The following is a 26,363-nucleotide window of genomic DNA, read 5'->3' as shown; positions in this document are numbered from 1 at the left end:
CCAGGTTTCAGCCACTCTCTTTAATAACAACATGGTGCTGTACATTCGGGCAGCAGGTGCATCCTGCCACCATTAAGACTTGGGGGTTGGGAAGTTTTTTTCTTCGTAAGTACTCATGGTTTTCACCATTGTAAAAAAAAAAAAAAACAACCAAAAAAATAAAACCGGAGGAAGAGTTAGAACTAAAATGCATGAGAGGGAGAGGAAGACAGTGTGTGTGTGTGAGGGAGTATGATAAACTCCTCTGTGTGTGTAAGGAAGGAGAGAGATAAGACTCTTGTGCACATGTATTTGACAGAGGGAATGTAAGAGAAACTCCTGGGTGTGAGAGTGGGGAGCATAAGAGATTTTCATGGGTTGGTGTCAGTAAAAAGCTCAGTAAGACAGAGACAGAAGGAGGCACAGTGTTTAATTCGGCATGGTGCTGAGAGGAGCCGGTCAACCCACAGAGCACTCAGAAGCCATGAGACGGAGGTGCAAAAGCAGGCAGAGAAGGGCTTTCAGTGGAGACACACTTCAGCCTTAAGCACCTGCCCTGGAGACAGGGGGTGCATCAAAGCCTCAGGGCAACCAGGCTCCTGGTCCAACTGTGCCCTTGTGACCGAGGGCAGGGATTTTTCTGGCCCCTGCCCCTTGCTGGCAGTGCTGGCAAGTCCTGGCTCCAGGCAGGCTACACTGCAGTGGGCAGTGGAAGAGACAGGAGGGCAAAAGGATGCTCCACAGTGGAATCTGACCTTGCCTCAGCATCCCAGCCAAGCCTAACCGCTGTCTCCTCCATCCATTGTGTGGAGCAGTGTGGATTGAGGGCCAAGCAGTGTCTATGCTACTGCATGTCTGTGGACTGGGAGGCTCTCACTCAGACCTGGCTCCAGTGAGGATTTCTCTGTGCTTCATTCAAAAATCCATGCCATGAAAGCTCATGCAAACTGCCTGCCGTGACGGAGCATCCACCCCACCCACACGCGCCTGTCCCATCCTGAAGCAGTTCCCTCTCCTCCTGCTGGTGCTGTTGAGTGGGATAAACAGGCTACTTCCTGCCCCTAATCAACCTCAGGGAGGGGTGGAAGGGGCCGGGGGGGGGGTGGTGTAAAATATCTGGAAAGAAAAACTCATTTCCTGCTGCAGAAGAAAAAGATAAAGTCTGGGCTCATTCAAGTGAACTTTACTGCAGGGAGAGGGGAAGGAGCCAAACACAATGTCCTTGAAATTTCCTCCTTGGGCTCTGTCCATGAAAACAGGATAAAGCCACTTCCGCTGTCTCTGCCATTGAGCTGGAATGGGAGACAGGGCAGGAGGAGATGCTCACTGGCTCTCTGTGTTGGGGGTGGGGAGGCCGTGGCTCAGCTCTGAGTACAGTGCAAGGGGGTCTGTAGTGCTCTCTGGGGGGGAAGGAGAGTGAGAGGGGAGGCTGGGGGGAGGCAGGGCCCCTTCCCACTTTACTTCAAGGTGTCCAGATGAGTGCAGACCTGTTTGAAGACGTCGTCCACAGTGCCTTCTGCGTTCAGCTGCAGGATTGGAACAGGAGGGAGCCATTAGGGACCAGGCTTCAAAACAGACCCAGCTGGGCACTGCCCAGGCCTTGGGCCATCCAAATGCAGGCTAAGCCCCCTGCCACCGAATGCATGTCGTAGTCATGGCCGTGATAGCTGTGCTGCACGTACCGGCTAGGCTGAGCTCAAGGACAGAGCTCAGGACACTGGGCCAAAACCCACCTTGGGGGTAACTCTGATGAAGTTTATGGGGCTGCACAGGGGATTTCTTTGGCCCAGGGCCAAGTGGCCCATTCCATGGGGGAGCGGGCTGTTCCTTGGAGCACTCCCAGGGGATCCATCTCAGGCCTGATTTAAATTCCCGCAGGTTTGGACCCTGGATTGGGGAGGGAGGAAAGGGGGCATCCGAGTGAGGAACCAGCCCCCAGAGACTTGGAGAAGCCTGAAAAGCTTTGGGTGATAACTTAACACTTACCTAATTGGTTTGGGGGCAACTCCTGCCCTTCCCACCACCACCACATGCCTCACTGCAGCCCCTGTTGCTCCAGGTCTGCTCCCCTCCTTCCATGCCTCCCTCCAAGCCCATCCTGACCCTTCTCTGTATCCGGGCTCCCCCACCTTCCTGGCACTGGTAGCTTTCCAACTACCTCTATCGGGCTCAGAAAGCCCCCTGATGCTTCTCCTTCCTCCCTAGGGCCCATGACTCAGTAGCCCCCCTCCTCCTTGGCCAATCCTCATTGAAGTCTCGGTAATCAGCCTCAAACACCATATGCTCTGTGACAGGCTGGGGTCAGAGGCCTCTCCATGTGCATCTTGCCCCCATAGCCCCTGGGAATCCCCAGACAGTGAGACATGCAGAAGGCAGCTGGCTTAGAGCCAGCCAAGCCTACATCGGCTCTGCAGGGTCTCAGTACAATAGTGACGGGCAGAAGGGCTGGAGAAACCAGTCACGGTCCCAGAGTCTGTCCCTGGCCCAGTTGGAGCCCAGGATCCCAGGGCTGACCCACCTTCCGAACAATCCCTCTGCTCTCGTAGAAGGCAATGACTGGCTCTGTAGCTTTGTAGTACGTCTCCAGGCGCATCTTAATCGTCTCCTCATTGTCATCTGCCCGACCGCTGGTCTCCCCCCGCTTCAGCAGGCGCTTGACCATGGTGTCTTTCCCAGCGTCCACATACAGCAGCAGTGTTGGGGGCCCAATCTGTGGGGCAGAGGAAGGTTGGCCACCAATCTGTCCAGCCAGGGGTCCTGCAGCACAGGGACTTGAGGGCAGCTGCAGCCTGGGCCTGGAGCCATCCCTTCATCACTCCAACCTGGACGGTGGCCAAAGGGGGACTCTGGGAACTGGGCACTGTCTGGCTTAGGGACAAAGAGCAGTGGATAACTAGGGCCTGAGCCATTGAGATATCCCCCTCCCCAGCTAAGACAAAAAGGGAGAGTGGGGCTGGAGCAATTGTCCTATCAATCTGACTCAGTGAGCAGCAAAAATGGAGGCGTGACCCTGACTTTACCAACAGACACTTACACCAGCCACTCCTAAGCAAAGAGATGGGGAATTTGGGGCTTTCCGTGCCCCTGGCCAGCTGCCATTGCAGAGCACGCTGTTGCATGTGTGACGGGGAGCAGTCCAATGGAGCTGACTTCTTGTACACATGCTTGTTGACCCCTGGCTACTTCCCACTCTGCCTGGTGGGTTTCACCCTGCCACATCCTGCCCGGAGCCTGGTAAAAAAGACCATTTTGGATTGTTTTTGCAGCTGTGACTCTACAGAGCAGCCACAGCGCCGCCATGTGCCAGCCCTGTGCATTTCAGCCAGGGATCCTCCACCACCTCCCCATCAGGGTTTCTGCCCCAGACTTCACAGGCCGGCACTAACAAGGTTACAGTTTTCCTAGGGTAAATTATGAGACCTTCCTCGAGGTCAGACTCCCGGACAGTTCATGGAACAGCTGGCCATGCTCTAACCTGATTACTGACACCCGAGTGTACAACTCTCACTGCAAACACATCCCAGTGATAGGCTGAAGGGACTCCATGCAAACCCCTGTATGGTGGAGCAGGACAGTTGTTTAGGAGTCCAAGACAATGCTATCCTGGCAGTTTGGGAGAGGATGCAGGGAAGACTCTGACATCCAGCTGAAACAGAGGAGTGAGTAATTCAGGGAGGCAAGAGTCAACAGCCCGGGGGTGGACAGGACAGTGGGGCTAGAATTCCTTCTCCACCTCAACCTTAAGACAATGCTGATATCATGCCATGGCATGCCCTCAACTTCTCCCAGGGAGATGCCATCTTCCTAATGAGCCACCCCCAAACCTGAGCCTTCTGGGATTGACTTTTCAGCCTCTCACACAGCTGCAGAGCAAGCCCCAGCCTGCCCAGCCTGTGATTGCTGACAAGACTGCAGCAGGTGCTCTCTCGAGCACCAGTGGAGGGCAAGGGGGTGTAACTGCTCCCACTGCTGCTGGCACAAGCTGGTTGTAGCTGCCCTGTGGATCGCGTTCCCTTGCTGAGCCATGGGCAGCCCTGCTCTCCCTCCCACATGGCTCCAGTTCTCAGTGTAAAGGATGTGTGCAGCCAGAGGGTGTGTGGGAAGGCTCACAGCCCTCTTAAGAGTGCCAAAGGTCCCAGCACTCCCTGCCTCACCTTCTTCTCGAACTCCTCGCCTTGCTTCACCTCTCGGGGGTAGCCGTCAATCAGGAACCCTTTGGAAACATCTGCCTTGGCCACCATGGCATCCCTCAGCATATCGAGCACTGTGTCCTGAGGGCAGAGGGAAATGCTGGCATTCAGGGCAGGGCGGGGGACAGCGCTTCCCATTCCAGTCTCACCACAGCTTTGCACCATCCCCCACAGCTTCCAGGCTCTCCTTCTCAAAGCCGCGGTGGCAGCAGGGCTCAGCCAAGTCATTGCTCAGGATTCAGGGGTTGTGCGTAGCGCTCTGCTGCTTCACTGCAGCAGGCACCATGAGAGGAAGGACGAGAGATTCTTCCATCCATCTGGGCCTTTACACTGTGCCTGTCACCCTGGCATCCGGTCGTCTACACTCAGAGGTGGATCTTCCCTTCTATGCTACCCTAACCTGCCCTCCTTCCCAGCTACCAGGAGCTACTAGTCTCCTGGGAAGCAAGTTTCCTAAGCTACCCTCTGGGAGCTGGGAAAGAGGTGCTCTACTAACACCCCCACAAACTAGCCTGCCAGTCTCAGATATCCACGATGCACTGCGCTCACCAGACGAGACGTCCTGCTGTGGCCTCTGAACTGGGCTCTCTCACACAGCAGCACAGGTATACTGGGAACCTCCAAGCTACTGTATTTAAGAGCCTGTACTCACCAGGGGCACCAACTCTCCTTTCTCCATGATGGCTGAAAGCTTCTTCCCCCTCTCAGAGCCGGAGCCAACCTCTGCCCTTAGCAGGTCACCGGTGGACAGGTGGGTGTACCCATACTTCTCGACAATCTTTTCACATTGGGTCCCTTTTCCTGAGCCAGGCCCACCTGGAATTCATGTGAGGGCAACAGATGCATAACCAAGCTGAAGCTGGAGGAAAAAGAGCCCTGATACCTCCTAGGGAAAATCCCCACTGAGAGCTGTAAACCCCAGGGATACCCAGGAAAGGTCTAGAGTCTACTAGACCAGTGTTTCTCAACCTTTTAAATAGCAAGTACCCCCTAACTTCTGAACATTTTAATAAGTAACCCAATACTCAATTTTCCAGGGGATTTTATATTTACAGACTAATGTTTGCCATCTGTTGCAAGAAGGGCTGTGCATATAAGGCTGTGATATGACAGATGTCTGACTTGGTGTGGGTGTGGTTGCCATCTGTTTACACCAGGGGCGCACAACTCAAGTATGTACCTGGGTTAGAGGTGATGTGGCCCAAAGCTAGAAGGGCTGAACCCAGTGCTGTGCAATGCCCAGCACGCCAAAATATGACTGGGGAATTTAAAGCGCCGTGCAATGTGCCGTGCACCAATTTTTTTGACATAGTTTTGAGAAGAAAAGAGGGTGAGAGAGAGAGAGAGAGAGACAAAAAGAGGGCAAGAGAGAGAGTGTTGGGGTACCCCCATACCCCCAGGGGTACACGTGCCACCGGTTGAGAAACCATGTATTAGACTGCCCACTGCCCCCAGGGATGAAAGGCAGGGAAGTACAGAGCCGTGCAGGGCCCCCCAGGTTGCAGGGAAGCCTGCTTATCCCCCACAGTGCCAGCGCGTCCTCAGCTGACATCTCCCTAAGGTGTCCCCCAACCTCTGCTACCAACTCTAATTTAGCTCATGCTGGTAATAACAGAAAGGCGTTTGATGCAGCAAAGAGGGGAGAAAACTGTAATGCACACAGCAGCTGGTGCTTGTGGGCACTCTGCCAGACAGTCATAGCTGAAAGATGCCGGGGATTAAAAGCGCTCATGAGGCGCAGCTCTTGCCTTGCTGCACCCTAGTGCAGACGGATTACAAGAGGCCCTCCGTCTCCAGACGCCTTTTGCAGGTACGTGTAAGAGCCCCCCCCCCCCGCCTGCCAGGCCATCCTGACCCAGTGCCAGCCTCGTCTCTAGGTGCACTCTAAGGATTTGAGCCTGTCCTGTTTTAAATGACGGACACAACTTCCCTTGAGAGGCCAGAGCCAACATTTGCAGATGAGCACCTTGATTTTTGGAGCCCAGCCTGAGACAGCTGGGAAAAGCCGCGACTGCCCAGAAGCGCTGGGCACCTCCCGCTGGAAACTCTGCGAGCTCCTGCAGGCACCTCGGGTCTGACCCCGGAAACCACGGCCCCCCGAGCGCTTGGCTGAAAACCCTCCAGTGGTCCCAGGAGCCGCACCCGGCCTCACACACCTCTGCGGCCACCCTGCCCCTAAGGACTTCCCAGAGCTTTCTGCCAGCCAACTTACCCACCACGAAGATGATCTTGTGGTTCTTCAGTTTTTCTATGGGAGAAGGGGAAGAAGAAAGCAGAGAGTTAGTCTGAGGGAGATCATGGGAAGGGAACAGCCAGCCAGCTGGAATGGCTTGCTCTTTTGGAGGCCCTCCTAAGGGGACCGGCCGCGGCGGCCTGGAAATGGAGCCGACTTGGCAAGAAACCCCCGTTCCCGAGGGCGGGGAAGCAGCCGTGTGGCTGGCAGCCCCCGGGGAGCCGCTGCGGGTGGCTCTGCCCCGGGTACCTTGGCCGGCCCGCTCCGGCGAGCGGGGCACGCACGAGCACGACGCCCCCATGCCTCCGCTCCCGGCTCCGGCTCGCCCCCGCTGGGAGCCGCTTCCGCTCAGCACATGCTGGCTCCCGAGCCGGCGGCGTCCTCGCGCGGCGGGCGGCGACCCTGCGGCGGGGGCTCCTGCGCGCTGCTATGGAGACGGTTGCCACGACACGCTCGGAGCCGGGCCGCAGCCGCAGCCGCCTCATAAAAGCCGAGAGCGCGGGGTTCCGCTCCCCGCGGGCCGGCGTGACCGGGACCGGAACAGACCTGCTTGTGGAGGGCAGCCCCGCTCTCCAGCCCCGGGCGGCAGCACCCTTCCTCCCCGGGCCCCGCAAACCCCGCTGCTCGGGGCCTTTCCTGGGGGCGGGGAGGCCCCACAAGCCCCAGCACCCGCCGCCCTTCTGCCTGGGGCAAGAGCTGCTGCGGACTCTGCCCCCGACCCCGAGGCAACGCCTCCTCCTCCTGCAGACAGCGGGCCAAATCCAACCCCGAGGTAATTCAGCTGGCTTCCTGGGCTGCAGGGCGCACACTGGGTCCTCCAGATCGAAACTGGAGGCCCCGCTGCGGTGGGCGAGGAGCCGGAGCAGTCGGAAGCACACACGGCAGGAGGATGTCACCCCGAGTGAGGAAGACGAGCTTCACGGGGAGGGATGGGCAACGCTTCCTTCTGAGATGGGGAGAGGATCTTTTCGGGATGTGGCGATGCACTGCTGTACCATTAACCCTGAGCAAACAACATCCCTGTCCCGGGATGTGCCCCCGCGGCTGGTAAGGCACCTCTCAGACATCGGGCTTCAGCCACTCCTCACCTGTCTGCCCAAGGCCTTCCCTCCCCTGCCAGCCCCACTGAGCCAGTCCTGTCACATCCTATCCCACCGCAGCCTTTGTGCCCATCTTTGGTGCACGCCAGTCATCTCAGATATCCAAGCCCTCTGCATACAGCAGCCACATCCAACATGCCCAGGAGAGAGGCAGTGTTAATTTACTGTCCTGTTGAGGAAGGTCGAGCTCAGCATCCAGGCTGCCCCGTGCAGTAACAGGTGCCTGGCCCGTGCCAACACTGCAGCTCAGCCCCAGAAAGGGCTCTCAGGGACAGAGCTGCCCTGGACGTGGGCAGTTTAAGTCATAATCAATTCCAGCACCCGTGGAACTCGCTGAGGAGTGTCACAGCTCCGTCACTGCGCTACTCTGCACAGGTCAGGAGACGCTACAAGCCCCAGGTGCTGTGCTTGGACAGCAGCAGCTCACGCTGTCAGCACTGGAGATGCCAGGGGCAGTCTCTGCTGCATCAGCCCAGAGGGTGACCGTTATGCCTGGCACAGACCAGCCTTTCCAGCACTTTCAACTCTCTTGAGTGTAACGGAGACTGGGGAGAAGGGCTAAAAATACCACAGGGTGTCTCCAGAGCTGTCTGAAGTTCAGAGCCACAGCACCCAGCAACAAGAGGTCTTCTGATTACAGCCTTCTAAAATTACACCTTGGAGCACGGCTGAGTTGAGCAGCAGGAAGGAGCCTGCCTTTGGCAATGGGGAGCTTTCTAATTGCTTTGCAACACAGATCTTCCCCAGCCAAGTTGCTGAGGGACAGGACAGGCTGGGGGGATGCGCCTGCCTGTGCTGGGGACAGTCTCTGAGACTCTGGGAGGGAAGCACATGCTAAGGGAAGTGGTTTGGTCTGATCATCAGGCACCAAACCCAGAGGCAGGAGCTATGGCTCAGGCTCTGCCAGGTTGCCAGTGGTGGTCACAGCCTCAGAGGGCAGGTCCACAGGACCAAGCACAGTCAAAATGGGCATGAATGGGTCTCTAGAAAAGATTTGCCAGAGACCAACCACAGAAGCTGAGCTTCCCGGAGCATCCCTTTACAGGCAGATGAACTCTTTCATGGGCATCACTGAGTGAGAGCAGGGTCTGACCTGCTACCAGAAGAGGGAGGAGGGAAAGAGCAAGGGAGAATCCAGGGAGGAAATGGAGGAAAGTGGGTCTGGCAGCTGCAGACTCACATGCCAGCTCCAGGACAAAGGTCCAACAGGGACGTTGCCAGGAGCAATTCTCTGAGGCGCATGCTTCACAGGGCTGCTCTGCTCGACTCTGGATGTCCACATCACACCTGCATGACCCTAACGCTGGGGCTGAGAAGGGGGTGATAGAGAAAAGAAGGGCAGTGAAGAGGGACCGTCTTCCTGAGGGGGTAACACAGCTACAAGACCTGGAGATTTGGATCTGAGCAAGGACTTGGACCTAACCTCACACCTCAGCACCCTGGATCTGCAGGTAGGGGCTCACACTGTGGGCTGGACACTGTGACTTGGCAGCAGTATGACAAAGACGCACCGGGATGGGGAGGGAATGGGGACTGGGAAGAGGAGCTCTCACCTGTTGCCATCCTGAGGGGATCTGGGCAAAGATCTTCAGGCTGGAAGGAAACAGAAGGCTTGGTTAGAGGGCTCGGCCGGCCCTTGGCTTCCACGACAGGCTTGCTCTGGTTCAGTCCTACCTGAGGCAAAGCGGCTAGCGCTTCGCAGAGCTCTGGGGCTCTGAATCTCCTTGCTGCCTTCTTGCTGTGAGACAGGTTTCCTAGGAAGCAGAAGGGAGGCCTCTGGCAGGCCCCTTGTGTAGAAGCGGAGGGATCTCCGGCACTCCCAGAGCTGCACGGCCATGCACGCCTACCTCACACCAACGCACGCGGACCCACAGCACGGGCTGGTTGGAGAACATGCTGCCCTAGTAACCGGATGCTTACTCTGCACCACAGCGCCGAGCCCAACGGTGCAGATCCACCCAGCTGCCCTGCAACCGGACACCCACCCAGCTGGCACCGGGTCCATTTGAGATGTGCCTGAAGACCTCAGAAGAGAGTGGCCCTGACCCCCTCCCTGCAGCTGTGAGGGTGCGCAGCCAACACGCCCCACCCAGCTTAGGACCTCTGCCCTTGCGGCCCCCTTACCCGGTGCATTCAAGCACTCCTGAGCCTCTGCAGCAGCTCTAGAGAGCCGGTGAGGCTGTGCTTGTCACTGTGACAACCGGCCGTCCCTGCCGTCTGCTCCAGCCAGCCAGCCAGGAACAGGAGACGAACGCACCCCACGGGGACTGCGAGGCAGGCTCAGAGTGGGTGCGAACCGGGGAGAGATCTGGGGGTGAGCGGAGAGATGGACCTCGCTGGGGCAGGTGACTTCTCCAGCCCTGCTGTCCAGAGCCACCGTCTGCTGGACCTGGCTGCTGCCTTACAATGAGACCGCCCTTGCATATTTAATGGCCTCGGGGATGCTTGGGTTACAGCCCGAGCTCGGGTGTCAGAGCACTGTACCACAGGACATGGGTCAGCGCTGGACAGGCCACAGGGAGGCCCGGTATGAAGCTGACCTAGAAGCATGTACCGCTCCCATGGCCCAGAGAGCAGATGGATGGTCCCTGGCTGCAGCCAGCAGGCACGCTACGGGATCCCCAGATGACACCCACTTTGCAGAAGACTAATAAAACCTGGGTTGTCTCTCTGCGTTCCTCTGCTTTCCAAGCCCACGGGGAGCAACCCACCAATAGCGTTTCGGAGTGTTTCTCTCCAGCCAGGAGGGCTAGGGACTCCCTTTTGGTTTTAAACCAGAACCAAGGGTTTCTCCTCATCACAAGGCTCCAGGAGCTGGGGCTTCCAGGACAATGCTGAGAACTGCAGGACATGTAATAACGTCACCAGGCACAGAGCACAGCATTGCCAGGAGGCCGATCCAGCTGCTGCATGTGCGAGTGACCACTGCCCCGTGTGCCTGCCTGGTGCGACTGCATCGGCCTCTTGAAGGCTCAGGACAAGTTCAGCGGCTTCTTTACCTGGCAGGAGAAATGCCACGTGTCTGTGTCCAAGAAGGCAGTTTTCCTGAACCGCATCACAGGAGAACTGCTTTTCTGGTGTGGTTCAGGACCCACTGAGGTGCAGCAGCTTTACGCCTGGTTTGTAGAAATGGGAGTATCCTCCCTTGCTTGCTCCGAGGGCCTTACGGCTGAGCGCAAGCAAAACTCGGAGGCATCCAAACCCCAAGCCTCCAGGCTTGGGCATGCAAGTAGGATGCCTGCCAAAGGTTTTGGAAGTTTTGGAAACATCTGGAGGATGTTTGCCGGTACTAGGGCCACTTACAGTTCTGGACTCTTGGATTTGGAATTAGTTTTGGCTAATTTGGCCACGGATACAAATAAAAAAAAAAAGTCTCTAACACAAAGCTGGTGCATCTCTGAGCTCCCAGTCACAGCTCCTCTCTGTGGCAGGAGGCCACCTTTGTTTCTCCCCAAAATCTCTGTGCTGTGACAATGTGATTAGGATGGGCCCAGCAGAGGCGACGCACCCTTACCCTATCCCTTCAGGTAACCTGAGCTGGCTACATTCCTGAGGGAGGGGGGAAACCTGCTCCCTCTGCCTACGTGACTGGTATCACCTACCTGGGTGAGGGGCATCTACCTGGTGAGCTGGAGTTTGCCCAGCAACTAGTGATGTATGTCAAATTGACTGGCCAACAGTCAACCAGAGCTGGCCTCCACTGGACCAGGTGAATGAGGTCACAGGGGCTATATAAGTTAAGACTGCCCAGGAGGAGGGGGCAGCAGCCATGCAGGGGACCCAGATTTAGAAAGGAGTTTTACCATCTAAAATTGGCTCTCTCCCCCAAAACTCACGAGCTAGGAACAGCCTGCCTCTAGAGGGAACCTCCACCAGCCTCTGGAGGATGCTTGTGAGTAAGCTACTCGAGGTCTGGTTAGATATCTAGCTGGCAGTAACTCAGATGCGTGATCAAAAGGCTACCTCAGCCGGACTGTTTTGCTCTGTGGGATTTCTATGAGATTGCTCAATCTTGTACCCTATTTTCACCCTGCCCCTGTAATCAATAAAGTCCTCCTTTGTGACCAGTGTGGGAGACTTATTGAGGAGTGGGTCTAAATTATGCTTAAGAGACCCCTTAGGTCTGTGGACTAAGGGAGACTTTCCTTTTTGACCCCCGACTTGGAGAAGTGCCCCAAGTGCCTGTACTGGGTTGAGTACCCATAGGACTATTAGGCCTGTGTTCCCCCAGGGACACAGGCCCGAGAGAGTCCCTTCTCGGGGTGGTGGCAGCTACGTTACCCCCAGGCTAGCGAGTGTGCTCCAGGAAGGGGGACAGCCGGACGTGAGGCGCCCCTAGGGAGGCACCCGGAGCCTGGAAGGTGGTTGGGCGCAGGGAGGTGGGCAGCTCAATGCAGGAGCACCCCCTACTGGCCCACCACACTCTCCACTCCCCAGAGAGGAGGATGCGCAGGGACCAGGCTGCCTCCTGCTAGGCAGTGCTGCACCCCAGGGAGCTCATTTTGGAGCCCCAAAGGGCCAGGTTAGCTCAGGGGCTCCAGCAGAGCTTGGCCTGATGGCTAAGATGCAGGGACAGGCCCCATAGGCTGGGCACACAGTCCCTGGGATCATCTGCTCCTGCCCTGCTTGAGCATCAAGCATCCTTCCCAGCGGGAAGCCAGGCTGATTGATTGACAGCCTTCCCAAGCAACCACTTTTTTAAAAGCATAGGGCCAAACTTGTTACCCCACAGTGTTCCTAAGCACTGCCTGGCTCTGCCTGTAGCCCCTTGCTACTGCTAATGCAAAGTAGAGAGCAGGTTAATATGTGCTGGGGACACTAGAGGGAGTTGGGGAGGGAAGCCCTGGGAGAAGGCAGCTGGGGAGAGGCAGCTGGGTTTTGGGGGCATGGGTGTCCATCCAGTCTCACCCCACTGACTGCAAGTCTGCAAAGGGCTGAGCTGCTCTGGTGTGATCCCACCAGCTGGCGCAGCCCCCACATGTGGACAAGCTGCACATGTGTGTGACGTGACTTGTATGTGCACAGCTTGCTCTGGCTATCAGTATAATCAGATACTGGCATGGGTGCAGCCAACAGAGGCAAAGATGCAGGGCAAGCTGAGCCTTCTTCCAGTCGGTCGTCTAAAGTGATAGGGCAATATCCCTTTAAATACCCTGTGATCCTTTCAGTGGTCCTCAGGGTGTTTGGAAGCAGCAGCAGGATGTCTAGCTAGGCCTGGCAGTAGCAAGGGTACTGAGGTAGGACTCAACCATGTCCCTGCCATGCCTTCACGTTGTTGTTGGGTATAAAGAACAAAGACACAACATAGATTTGGCATGACTGCACCATCCTCCATGTTCCCTGGGCCAGCTGCCCTCCTCCTCCAGAGCAGCAGACTTGCCCGATCCTCTCTGCATCCTTGCCTGCAACCACCCAGCTCCCCTGCGAGACACCTGCCTCCCCCACACCACATCTGCAACTCCCCATGCCCAAACAATGATCGTTCCCCTTGCACAAAGCTGCAGCACCCTCCCTGCAACCTGGTGGGAACCAGGGGCTTAGAGAAGGGGCTGGCTACCTCCTTGGTACTGGGCTTCATTTTTCCTGGTGCTATGGGGCACCTCAGGGCCCAGTCCCCTCCCACCCACCCCTGGCTTCATCTCCTGTGGGCAGCAAACCCCTAAGTGCTGTCTTCAGGCCCAGACTATTACCAGCTTGGATAATGCTTGAACCCTTTGAGATGAGGGCTCGGACAGCCCATCCCCAAAATAGACCTATGTCCTTCCAGAGCCTGCGCCGCAGCCCACAAGCCCAGCCTCAGCAGGAGGAGCAGGGAGTTCAAGTTACAGTCCCCCAGCCCAGGCCTAATAAGGACAGGTGCCCTTTGGGTTCAGCCTGCTCCTGGGTTCTAAGTATGGCCCAGCCATAAATCCCCCCGGGGCACTTCCACACCTGTGCTGGGGTGCGGTCAGCACCAAGGAGCTGCGGGCCAGATCCTCGTCTTGCCCCAAAGGGCAGTCAGGCAGAGGAAGGCAAAGGTCATGAGGAACCCAAGTTGGTCCTGAAATAGGAGCCTTCTTGCTCCCAGGTGGAGTTCAAGAGCCCCCCTGGGAGCCATTCTCAGCCCTTCACCTTGTGCTTCACCCACACAAGGCCCCTGAAGCCCAGTTTTATGGGCAGAGGAGGCCTGAAGTGACCAAGCCAGCACTGGCACGAGATGGGGCAGCTCCACTGAAGCTGTGCCTGAGCTGCTAGTGCCAAGGCTGAGCTTGAGTCTCGGAGGGTCAGTGGCTGAGGGGGGGCAGGTCCGTTTGTAGGGAGGAGGTCGAGGGGTTTGGGGAGTAGGGCAAAGGCCCTGGGTGCGGGTGTAGGGTGATATTTGCAGGTGCTCCCAAATGCCCGTGGCTCCAGGCCATGTTCAATCCCAGCCCGCTTCCTACAAGCAGCCTCCTGGCTGAGATCGGATGACCTGGCAGCCGAATACCAAACATACCCACAACCTTGGGTCCCTGCCAGCACCCCCAGCCTTGTTGCTCTACATGCTGCAATAGCAGCTGAGCCAGCTCCAGCCCTGCCTCCACCCCAGCAGCCTCCCTCAGCCTGGGGTAGTGAGGGGGGACACATTACACACAATTATGTTAACCTCCCCGTCTGCTCTGGCTGCTCAAGGTGGGCTCACAGCCCACCCAGCACCAGAGCAATGCAGGCCAAAGCTTTGCTTTCCATAAGCACAGAGACAGGAAAAGGAGCAGGTGTGATATGAGTGACTGTGGGAAGGGCTGGGGGATGCTTTTCAGTGTGGGGTCCCTGGCTGCAACACATGGACCAGAGCTGAGAGGTCTCAACATTGCTGCTGCCATGTCCCTGCCCTTTCCCCAGAGCAGTGCTTCCCATCCCACAGCTGGGCAACAGGCTGTCTATGGGACCATGCCCTGACCTGGTGGGCTAGCCCTGGGAAGCTGCTGATTTCAACATCTTAGAAGACCCAACAGGGACATTAGCCTAGAGAGCAGGTGACTGGGTGCCCCGATAACAAAAGGCTTAGAGTGCTCCTCAGAGCCAAGAAGCAGCTCTGCCAGCCTCGCGGCCAGCCTGATATTCCCATCCCCACCCCCGGAAGTGGCACTCGACTGCCCCTGCATCCCCACATGTCCCATCCCTTCTCCTGGGGGGCAGACGGGACCTATTTGCTAGGTGGGGCACTGTAACCCGAGGGTGCTTGTGAGAAAGACCATTGGTCTGGTCCCATGGCTGCTGGGCCTTTCTGACTCCTGTAAAGTCCCACTTCTCTCCAGTTTGACTCTATGGCCATGTAGAAAAAGCCACAACCCCAGCAGGGCTGGCAGGAATTGTACAGCCCTGTAGTTAAGCGGCAAGGCTACAATCCTGATAGTGGGAGCTGACCCAGTAAGTCAAGGGGTGGCAAGGGACTCTGTGCCTGACAGGATCGAGTCTAACGCTGAAGCATCTGGGCTGGGAATAGCATCCCTGGGTGGCTGCTTCCTCATGGGTGATGCAGAGGGACCAGACAAGCAGCTGTTATCCTCTGTGGCCTGTGCCATGAGGGAAAAGCCACAGCGTTAGACCCAGCTTCTCTCCCACTACTCCAGGCTTAGTCAGATTCAGCTTGGGGAGTGGCAGAGCAAGCACCACGATGGGCTTGGTGCAACATCGCTGGACAGGCAGACAAAGCACAGAGCCGTTGTTTCCATGCAGCCTCTGCTGTAAGCTCCCCGGGGCAGAGCCTGCATCTCCTGGCCTGCGTGGGCCGCAGACAGCATGGCGCATGCCCCGGGCACCGGCATCCCACCATAGTTAGACCCAACAGTGCAGGTCTCAGCATTAGTGCCAGCTGGACAGCCCTGGAGGCTTCCTGGCCACAGCAAAGTCCAGAGGCCTGGACACTCCAACTCCCTCTCTGAACAGCCGCACACCTGACTATCGGCCGTTTGTTTGCAGCAGAGAAGCTGACCGCTTCTCTGCCTGAAGTCTCCAATTGCCCTGCCTCCCAGGCCCAAAGGAGTTTCTTGCTCTCTGCGTATTTGCTATTATCAATGGCTCTGTGCGCTGCACCCATTGCTTACGGCACCAGGCTGCTGCCAGGCTCTGCCAGGTTTGGCCCTGCCCCCATCCCAGTCTATGGCATGGGGCCAGAGCAGCTCCAAATGAGGAAGGGCTCCATCTGCCCTTTCTACTTGCATCATCATGTGGAAGCACTAAGCCCTGAGGAGAGCTGGAAATCACACGAGGAAAACTCCCCTTCCCAGTGACACCAGCTGGGGCCTGGGAACTCAAGACTAAGGAAGGGTGGGACATGCTACCTGGGGGCACTGTGCCTGCCACCATGTGAACCCCATTTAATGGCAGCGTTGGGGCCTGGGGACTCATCTTCTAAAGACCAGGGAGTGAATTCAGTGCTCATGCTAGTGAGGGACACCAAGCCTGGCGCAGGCTCTGGACAAACTCTGGTTTGCAACTCTGGTTTGCAACCCAGGCCAGCTTGTCCAGGCCACAACTGTGGTTTGCAACCCAGGCCATCTCCTCCAGTCCAGTGCCTCTCACCCAGGTTTGCCAATGCATCTCAGCCCTGATCCACAGCTTGATGTACCCTGGGCCCTTCTCCCCACACCTGTCATGTGAGCTACAGTCCCCAGCACAGGATTGCAGCCCAGAGCTCCACCAACGTGCTCCTGACTGTGACCCCTCACCTCCAACCCCAGTCTCTGGCCCTCCAGTGGCTCAGCCAACACACCAGGGAACTCTAGGACCCTTCTGAGCTGAAGCTGGAGGCACATCCAGAGACAGTGAGAAAAGTGAGCAAATGCCAAAGCAGGCAACTGCAGCCTGCAACAAGCAACCAGAACACATGCTAGACCAGTCTGACACCACGCACAGCTCCCTGCTGAAGCCAGGCACCAACTCGGCCAGGTTTTTAGACTGCCCTAGAAGCCTGCACCATCCACACAACATGCACCAAAGTCACAGCCAGGGCCCAGCAAGAACAGGCTTCCTCTATGCTCCATCCAGAAATCAAGGCACAGCAAAGTTCCCACCTCCCTGAGTATGGGTGAAAGGAGCTGTTGTCCAGCGGGGGACATGGAGCCACAGGTGTTAAGTGACCTGCCCAAGGTCATGGTGTGTCCATGCAAGAACCAGGCTCAGAGGCCGGGAGCCCTGACTCACGGTCCCTGCGCGCAGTCACACAAGATGCAGGCAGGTGCGCCTGCACCTGTGGGGAGCCCAGAAAAAACACCTGATGCAGGGAATAAACACTGTGCCCACGTTGGCGGATGACACACAGCTGTGGGGAGAGCCTGCCGTCGCCGCGCTGAGCCTGGTACAGCGGCAGCTGGCTGCTGCATTGCCAGCAAAACAACCCTCAGCCCAGAGCCCAGCAGCCAGACGCCTCGACCCCAGGGCCAGAGGAGCAGTGGGGAACAAAGCAGGGCTCCAGTCTGCAGCAAGGCAGGGTTTACAGCAGCCCTGCCCTCTGGGGACCCCCTGCACAGCATAGCTCCCTTCCCCTCCTGCTGAAGCTCCCGCCCAGGGGCCGCGCTACTGACCTCAGCGCTGGGATGGTGGAGTCTGAGGAGGCTGGGAGGAGAAAGGGCCGGTTCGCTCCAGCCAGCTGCCCTGCATGTCCTGCCTGGCTATTTTTACCGCTATATATAATGCTGCCATCCGCACTGCATGCCGGGAGGAGGATTTCTCATAGCCTTGGAGCAGGCAGAGACACCCGACTCCTGGGGATGTGATCTGAATACCAATGATTTAGGGGCGAGGGGGGGAGGTGGCTGAAGGGTGGGGGGAGTCGGCAGCACAGACAAAGAGCTTGGGGAGGGCGAGAGCGGAGGCGCTGGTGGGAGAAGCACACACTTAGCCCTGGTGTGGCTCCAGTAAGGCGGCTGGAGCACGAGTGGGCAGAGCAGGGCCAGACTCGCTGCTCCATGCTCCAGGGCCTGATCCTGCCCCCACCTGGATCAGGGTTTGGCCCCCAGAGTGCCATGACCCCCCTTGAAGCCTGGAAGACCTGAGGACTCCCTCCCCTGGGGCTGCGAGGCATGTGGGGCCCTGTGTGCAGCAGGCACAGAGGGCTGGGGCAATACCAAGGGTAGGGCTGTGTCTAACCTTTCCTCCCTATTCCCTAACACTGAGTCCAGTGCTGGGAAAAGGTCCCAGGCAAGATCCCAGTGGGCTGCCATGTGGGGCAGCAGGAGACACTTTCCCACACACGGCCAGGCTACTGTGACCTGGAAGGACCCTCTCTAGGACACGCAGGGGAATTCGGCCTTCAGGCTCCATCAGCCCCTGGTATCTCTACAGAGATGGGCAGCAACTCTCAGCCCAGTTCTTGTCAGCCATGGAGGCCTGCCTGGAAAACCCCAGACTCAGGTCATACAGGCCAGTGAGGAACCATCAGGGGCTCCAACTTCTCTGTCGACCCATGGGAGAGAGAACACATCTCAACAACACCGCAAGTAACTGCACTGAACACAACACTTTCAGGCAGTTCATCCAGACTGCCAAGCAGCAAGACAGGGGGAAACTACCTGTCGTACAGGGTCAGCTCTGCTCCCTGTTGAGTGCAGGGCCCTGGCAGCTTTGCTTCACAGAGCACAGGAAGGAATTTTGCAGCTGAAAACTTTTTCTAGCAACAGACAGATTTGGCGGCAGTTGCATTGCTTGCTGCAGTACAGCATGTTTGCTGAATTACGCATTACCAAAAATGTACCCAGTATTTTCTTGCATACAACATACACCTTTTCCCCCCAAAACCAGCTGCTGGAAATTTCAGTGTGAATTATATGTGAGAAATATGTAAGAGCAGTTTCTGCCTTACTGCACAAGACTCACCGGCAGCAGAACAATGAGCAGGCTCCGATCCCTAGCTGCTGTTACTTACCGCAGGGAAAGATTTTTCTTCGTTCTGCCCTTAAAACAATGTGCATATTTTATCTGAGGCATGTTGTAGGTGGGAAAATATAGTGCATTACATTCAGAAAAACCCACCATGCTACACACTGATGTTTCCAGAACAGCCCACGTCCATTGCCCAGTCCCAATGAATTGTTCAGTCTCTGGAGTCACCAGTGAACTGACAAAGCTGCTGGGTGCCCAGCCCCTCATGCCAACAGGCACTGGGGCTCTCTGCCCATACCCCCCCTCCATGCCCTCAGTCACCCCCACTCAGGAGCCTCTCAACAGCTCTACAGCAAAGGTTGTTGTGTGCCCTGCCATCCTGCCAATACAACACTTCAGAGCTGGTGGCTGCCACAACAGGGAAGCAGAGGCAGACCCAGAGGGGACCCAGCCCCTGTACCCGCAGTGAAGGCAGCTACAGGAGCCTCTTCATTTTTCTCCCTTTCTTCTTAGTATCCAGGTAGAAGCACGGGGCTGGGAGTCAGGGCCCCATTTCCAGCTCTGCCACCGCCTCAGTGTGGCCTTGGGCAAGTCTCTTGCCTTCCCTCTGCCTCAGTTTCCCCTGGGGATGGGAGTTACCCCGCTCAGGAGCAAGGCTCAAGTCTCATGAGCACATTGAGCGCCCCAGAAGTACAAACAGTTAGTCATGTGACCAGACCACTTAGCACCTTGAATTATTATTCCTAGGCTGTTTAATGAGTTGCTTCCTCCTATTGTGTGCAGTTTCAGGCTGGGTGCCAAGAAATACTGAACAGGACATCAACACAACAACCGCTCCTAATTGCGTGGTGGGGGGCAGCTCCTAGCACCCCAGGCCAGCAGCACCAGGACACTGGTGCCTTGTGGACTGAGCTAGAGCAGCATCCCATTGAGCCGGGGGCTGTACAAGGCCCCAGTCTTGCGTAAGGCAAAAAGTAAGAGATGGGAGAAACAGAAACAGCCTCGCAGGGGCAGGTACAGTGTGAGGAAGAGAGTACAAGTGCCAGTGTGTTCCTCCAAGCGATTATAGTGGACAGACACCGAGGGGTAATAAACCATGTCCCTTAAGCTGGCTCTACAGTGAATTCAGGGTCTCATATCCAGTGGCTGCAAGTCCCTCAGGGGCCCCACAGAAAGGTCCCTCTGGCATCTGGGGCCCCCAATCCCTTGACCCCCTCGTCCCTGGCCCTGCACAGAGGGAGGCTGCTCCCACCACGACCCAGGGATGCCTGGGGCTGGCCATAGCATCTCACACCCATGGGCCACCTCTCCTTGCTGCTGCTGGTGCCACAGGGAGCAAGGGTAATTAATTCATCAGTGAGGAACCAGCCAGAGGAGGCTGTGCAGCCTGGGGAGGGCAGTGTGGGCAGAAACTGGAGAGCGGGGAGTTGCAAGGCCCTTCCCCTTCATGCCTGATTGGGAAGGGGAGGCTTGTCCCGGTCTGGCTGCCATGCCTCCATCCTGTGCAGCCACCACAGGCTGGGCCCAGTAGGAAAAGGAGATGGCAGACTAATTGAGGGCTAACTGCACAGAAAGTGACCCATCCAGCCTGTCCTCAGCTGGCAGATGGGGCCAGCGCTGTGCAGGGGACCAGGGATCACTACAGCAGCTGCCTGGCTACCTGCCCCAGGGTCCCTTGGTAGGTGCTGGCTGGAGCCTGGCTCTGGAGCCCATATACTCGGGCTGGGGTTGGCTCAGCTGAGAGCTGGTGGAAGGGGTTAACCCCTCATGTGCCACACATCCCGTTTGTTCTCTCCCATCAGCAGTCTCCTCTCTCCCCTGGCAAGCAGATGCCAATGGCTCACACGCTTGGGGCAGGGACACAGCCCATGTCTTTCCTCTGCGCCCCCAGGCAGCTGTTCTGCCTGGCAGCCCTGAGGAGCACTTTGCCTTCCCATCTGGGAGACCACAGTCACGGCAGCCTCTGTTCCTCTGGGATCCCTCCCTGCCATGGCTCCCCAGTCTCTCCCTCTCCATTTTCCAGCCCTCTGGAAATTAATCATCAGAGCTGCCCCCTCCCTTTGCATCCTGCTCCAAGCTTTCTCTGCTATCTGGGTGGCATAGTGGCTGTGCCTGCCCTCGGCCCCCAGCCACTGACCCCTCTGGCGAATGGATCCGCTGGGTTTTTCCACAGGCCCTGGGAGCTTCCCCGGTTCCTGTTTTTGATCCTGCGGGAGGAAGCTTGGCTGGTTTCCAGCCCAGGCCCTGGAAAGCATGATGGCATTTCCCCAAGGGGGCCAGAGAGCATCGCTGGGCCCTTACCTGCCCTTCCTCGCCCTCCTCCTCCTCCTGCTGGCCTTCCGCAGAGGCACTGTAGGGTGAGTCTAGCTCAGCTCGTGGCAGAGACCCTGAGCCAGAGAGAGACGCACACTCACCGGAGGGCACACTGTGTGCCCCAAGGGCCCTGGGCAAACCCAGGCCTCAATGGTCCGGGCACCTCTGGGCTGGGGGAAGGCAATGGGAAGGCAATGGGAGAGGCTTGGAGACTCTTAGCTGAGCAGATGCTTACCAGACCCCTGACTAAAGTAACTTTACAAGACCCTGACCCACCCTCCACACTTGTGTGTCCACATTCCCTGAGGGGCTAGCTGAGCACATAGGCTGTCTCTGTCCATGTCCCACTCCAGTGGTTGGGCAGGAAGGGGCTGGGACCCTCAAATAGCATGTTTCCTAAAGCTGGCCCAGGGGCTTAACCCAGTGCAGAGAGGCCAGAAGGTCTGGTCTGGGTGTAAGGCCAGCGCTCTGGCTCACCCCCAGCCAGCTCCGTTCTCCCTGGCAGTGTCTAACAGCCCCCCTCACCTGCCTTGTCCATGCCATCTGGGTAAAGCTGTGCCTGGACCACAGAGCTGATGTCAGCAAATATATCATCTTCCTCTCTGTCTGCATCGAACTGAAAGCAGAAAGGCAGAGGCCATGGTCAGTCTGGATCTGTGGTGAGGGGAGGGGGTGAAGCAGGATGGGAACGAAGAAATGCCGGAGTTCAGTTGCCCTCCAAAGCAAGCCCCCTCCCAGGGCTTTGCCTTCCAGGACAACAACTCTCCCACTCTAGACATGCTCCCAGACCTCCCTCCTGCACCCCCAGGGCCATCACGTGGGTCAGTGCCTGCTCCATGCAACCTCCGATCCTACCCCATGCTTTGGAGAGTGACAAAGGACCAGGCCCTGCATGAGGCTGGGAGCCAGCACCGAGTCTTGGATCTGTGCTGTGCTGGTAGGGGGGAGCCACCCAGCCTGGTGGCTGGGACTGGGGCATGGCTCCAGCATCCCCCACAGAGCCTTACCCGGATGATGACTCCCTTCTCCTGATAGTATTTCACAATCAGTGGGACATTCTGCTTGAAGGTGTCCACCCTCCGCTCGATGGCATGGGGATTATCATCCAGCCGGCCCTGCTCCAATGCCCGCTTCTCCAGGCGCTGCCGGAAACGCTGGCTTGAGCATGCCAAGAACACCACCAGGTCCGGGGAGCCGATCTGAAGTCAGACAGATGGTCCCGGCTGTGAGGGGGGCAGAGCTCTCTTCCCCATGGGGACCCCAGCAGCCTAGACAGGCCTGAGACAGGCTATGATGAGTTCAGGGTCCCTGAGGGTAGGGACTGAACCTCTCACCACCTGTCCTGGAGGGTCAGCTGGGACCCACATGTCCTGCCTGTCAGGTGGTCATGGGGTAGGGGGGATCTGCTGGGAGGGACAGTGGTGGGTCCCAGCGCCGTTCCTGATGGAACCGTGCTGAAAGTATCCAGGCTGCAGCCTGCAAGAGCTTCTCCTGGCTCCCCGCCCTGCTAGATCAACATGGCCCCACTCCACAAACAGGTCCCCAGGGAGTCTCACCATCCCACAGAGGGTCCTGAAGAGGCTTTGGGCAAGGCCTGGACCACTGTGGCCCTAGGATGGAGGAATCCAGGCATTCCCCAGATTACCAGGAATGCAGGGATCCAATCCTGACCTCCTCTGGGTGGACAGGGGACAGGGTGTTCTTGTGATCCCCAGTCACTGTGGGAGAAGAGGGGCAAGGGTGACATCCTGGGGGCACAGTGCCTGGGGAGGGTGCACACTGTTGGAGGGGGTGGGGGGGGCACAGTGCCAGGTGCTAGGGGAGGATTTGGGGAAAGGGCAGCTCAGAACATGAAATGAAGCCTTGCAAAGTGTCTCTGCCCACCGTCAGCCTCACCCCACCTGCTCCTCGAATGTGAAGGCCTGCCCTATCTCCCGGGGGAAACCGTCCACCACAAAGCCTCTGGCATCCTGCTGCTTGAGGAACTGCTGCTTCAGCTGCTCAATGGTGGTTTCCTGCAAGGCAAAGAGACTGCTCAGGGGGCTGGTCATGAGGGCAGGGACTGAACCTCTCACCGCTTGTCCTGGGGGGTCAGCGGGGACATACACGTCTGGCCTGCCAGGTGGTTGTGGGGTGGGCAGTCTGATGGCGATGGGTCCCAGCCCTGTTCCTGACGGAACAGAGATGAGAGCATTAAAATCTCTGCACCTGTCATCTGCCACTCGGTCCAGAGGCAGCCTCTGGCAGAGACACCGGCCAAGAGGCAAACTCGTTCCCATCACCTTTTACCCTGTGGGCATCACCAGAGAGGGCTCTTACCAGCCTAGGGCTGGCAGGACATGGAAATGCCCACAAGGCATTGCTGGAAGAAGATGCTGGCAATCTCTGTCCAGGGGGTGGAAACCATTTTGTTCGGCCCTCCTCAAGCCTCACGTTGTCCTGACACTGCTGAGGGGACAGCAGGGCTGCAAGGGCAGAAGGTGGGGAACAGCGGCAGAAACAGCTGCCAGCGCCCAGAGGGTAGCGCAAGGGTGTCCCTGAAGGAGCCCAGTGCTCATGACTCACAGGTGGGGCCAGCTCCCCGTTGGCAATGATCTGGGCGATGAGCTCCCACTTCTGGTCACTGGTGGCATGGTGGAGCATCTGACTGCGCAGGATCTCGCCTACGGAGATGCAGATGAGTCCGAAGTGGGCAGCGATCTTGGCGCTCTGCGTGCCCTTCCCACTGCCAGGGCCACCTGCCAAACACAGGAGGTGTGAACACCTGAGTGGCCCCAGGCCCTTTGCCCCATCCTCACCTGCCCTGTCAGTGTCTGCAGAGCTTTCCCCAGGGGACATGCAGGGAGGCATCTTACAGGGGGTGTGTGTGGGGCTGACCCCACCCTCAGGGCCCAAGGCATCTCCTAGCACTCGGGGGAGGATCTCCTTCAGCTCCAGGGGGACTGCCTGGGTTCTCGGAGGGCCAGTGCTGTAATCCGGTCCCCTGGCCCATGGGGGACTGACCAAGCACCTATGTCTGTTTTCTGCAGCACATGGATTCATTTGAGCAAATAACGTGCTGGGTTGAGTCTGGGCTCATTTCCCTGCATGGGATTAGCCAAGGCAGCAGAGATCCTTGTATTGCTTACTAAGGCCCTGGGTCTTCTCTCATTGGTGTAAATCAGGAGGAAGTCAATGGAATGATACCAGGGGAGCAGGAGGGGGTCTGGCCATAGGCATTACAGAGACAGGAGGCCATGTCCTCTAAATGCCTCCTATTGCCACAATGTCCACCACTGAGCCACCCAGCCCCCTCTCAGCTGCTTGGCAATGGTGAAGGGGCCAGGGGAATGGGGCAGCTGCTCTCAGGGGAAGGCCTGAGCAGGTCTCTCAAAGTGTTCACTGCATATTCATGAAATAAGTCTTTCCAGTCCCCAGTGAAGCAAGGCAGAATTATGACTATTTTGCAGATCAGCGAGAAGCAAGCTGTGCCCCACCATAGCCTGGGGCTGCCGACCAGTGAATCCCACTGTAAAGGCTCAGGGACTATACAGGATGTCAGACTCCAGTGTCTGGCTCCTACCCTTCGTCCTCCCTGCAGGAATGATCCTAGATGCATGGCCCAGCACTAGGCGGCAGGGGTGGGGGTTGCGGGTTGGGGGGTTCTCACCAATAACAAAGATGATTTTGGGGCGGGGTCTGCTGGGGTCAAACACGTCGTACTCCTGGATCAGCCCAGTGGACTCTGTCATGTCGGAGTCGCTCTCGATGGAGAACTGGCTCTGGATGGGCGGCAGGCACCTACAGGCAGGCACCTGCAGGCACCAGTGGCATGGCCCCACACTAAGGTCTGCAGAGGGAAGCAGGGGCAGGACATCAGCTTCAAGGGGGACCATGCACAGCCTGGGGGATGCATATGACACTGGGGGCTCCCATGCATGCACAGGCATGGAGCAGAGGGCCATGGGCCAAGACAGGTGTGCACATGTGCAGGAGCCATGAGCGCAGAGCTGGCAGTGGGCAAAAGGGGTGTGCCTCCAGCTGACACAGGTCTGTGCCAACATGTGTGCAGAGTGCGGCCCTGCAGCCTCACGGGGAGACCTGGGATCCCACTCCTGCTCAGATGGGCACTAACTATCTGAGCGCGGCCAGTTGACAAAGAGGACTGTTTGACACGTGCCCGCAATGGCAGAGGCCAGGACTCCCTCAGCCAGGAGCTGCCATTCTCTCCCATTTTCACACAGGCAAGAATCATGGAGAAGCAGGGCTGGAAGAGGTGCAGGAGGTCACATCTAGTCCAAGCCCCTGCTCAAAGCTGGATCATCCCCATCAGCACCCTGGCAGCCAAGTGCCTGGCTCATTTACCGTGTGCGCTATAGCACTAACAGAGCTCAGCAGCCCTGTCCCACTCCAAACCAGTGCCTCTGTGAAGTTCTGCCTACCTGGCTGGAAGAAGGGCTTCTTCCCCTGCCCACCACTGAGTGGGGGGAAGGGGTGCTGCTCCGGGCCCAGGAAAGTGTCCCACTGCACCTTCTCAGGGCCACCCAGCTCCCGGACTTTCTGTAAGCAGCACTCCAGATAGCTGATGGGGTCCTCGGGGCGGGAGTACATCAAGCCGGTGAGCATGCTCTGCAAGGCAGTGGGAGTAAATCAGACTGCGCTGGGCAGAGTGAGAGGCTGAGGGGAGAGGATCTGCCAGGCTGGGAATTGGGCCTGGGGGGGAGAAGACAGCCCAGCAGAGGCAAGCCTGTATTCACTAGCGGGAGGCAGGACAGCGTGGCTCAGCTCAGAGTGGCAGCACAGACATAAGCACGCACCCCTTCCTGTTGGCCCATCCTGGCACCCAGGAGCCCCCAGCACACAGGCACAACTGCAGCAGGCTGGCGCAGGTCAGGTCCTGCCAGACTCTTGCTAAGAGCTCTCACCTCTGCCCCATACTGGGGAGATGGGTGGAGGAGAGCCCTCCTCAGCAGGAGGACGTGGGGCAGAATCCAGGCCTGTCTTACTGGTGCTCCCCAGCACAGGGATCTAGAAAGCACTTTGCAAACAGGAGCTCACCGAGCCTCTGGTCAGCCTCCCTCCTGCGCAGCCGGCCTCAGAGGAGGGAACCGCTCTGACTTTCTTACCCAAGTTCCAGCGAGAGACCAGGGAAGAGAACCCAGGTGTCCCGACTGCCCTGCCCCAACCCTCCAGATCCTCCGCCTGAGTGCAGCATCCTGGCACTACGACTCCCTGCTCATGGGCCAGTGGGTATCTGGTAGCTGCAGCAAAGGACAAGGGTGATGTCTTGGGGCATCTCCTGCAGCCCCCCAGCTCCGAGAGGGGCCTTTGGGGTGGGGGAATAGACAATGTGGCTTCCCTTGCTCCCCACAGAGCTGGTACTGCTGGCCACGTCTGCTTGTTCCCTTGTTCTGCTCGTGGCCCCACGCTGGGAGTGCACTCATTTTCATCTCGGCGAGGCAACAGCCAGGATGTAGCGAGGAATACACGAGAGCCGCGGGAGGAGCACGAGCCCCTGGCTCTGCGCGCACAGTCTGCAGGGGGGTGCAGCTGGCAGGACGAAAGGCAGCTACAGGGGACAGCGGTGCTTTGGCTCCCATCAAAGCGTTGCGCCAGGGAAGCGTGGGCTGCGGAGGCGAGCGCTCAAGGCCAAGAGAGGGAGGCTTGCCCGTTGCTAGGGACCCGTCCTGAAGTACCTCCTGCTACAGAGAACAGCTCCCGGCTCCTGCC

The 26,363-nt window shown here is 57.9% G+C and overlaps 1 protein-coding gene across 6 annotated transcripts; it reads right to left on the bottom strand.

Moving 5' to 3' along the window:
* On the bottom strand, positions 1–25,294 carry AK1 (adenylate kinase 1). 6 transcript variants are annotated; one of them, XM_019540673.1, is made up of 13 exons: positions 25,076–25,294; positions 24,304–24,483; positions 23,220–23,392; positions 22,556–22,669; positions 21,662–21,853; positions 21,180–21,270; positions 20,643–20,728; positions 9,056–9,095; positions 6,382–6,417; positions 4,822–4,985; positions 4,134–4,250; positions 2,498–2,689; positions 1–1,505 (listed from the first exon to the last, which is right to left on the bottom strand). In XM_019540673.1, the coding sequence occupies exons 1-13, from the start codon at positions 25,257–25,259 to the stop codon at positions 1,437–1,439; spliced, it is 1,638 nt and encodes a 545-aa protein (XP_019396218.1). In that variant the 5' UTR covers positions 25,260–25,294; the 3' UTR covers positions 1–1,436. The 6 variants fall into 6 exon arrangements, with proteins under 6 accessions (XP_019396218.1, XP_019396219.1, XP_019396224.1 ...); XM_019540674.1 differs by lacking the exon at positions 20,643–20,728 and having other exon boundaries at positions 21,184–21,270; positions 25,076–25,293; XM_019540679.1 differs by lacking the exons at positions 20,643–20,728; positions 21,180–21,270; positions 21,662–21,853; ... (2 more) ...; positions 24,304–24,483; positions 25,076–25,294 and adding an exon at positions 17,045–17,150.
* Between the last annotated feature and the right edge of the window lie 1,069 nt (positions 25,295–26,363).

Source organism: Crocodylus porosus, unplaced genomic scaffold, assembly GCF_001723895.1.
Source record: "Crocodylus porosus isolate Cpor-Errol unplaced genomic scaffold, CroPor_comp1, whole genome shotgun sequence".
Classification (NCBI taxonomy): domain Eukaryota; kingdom Metazoa; phylum Chordata; order Crocodylia; family Crocodylidae; genus Crocodylus; species Crocodylus porosus.
This window is presented reverse-complemented; position numbering and strand designations above follow the sequence as displayed.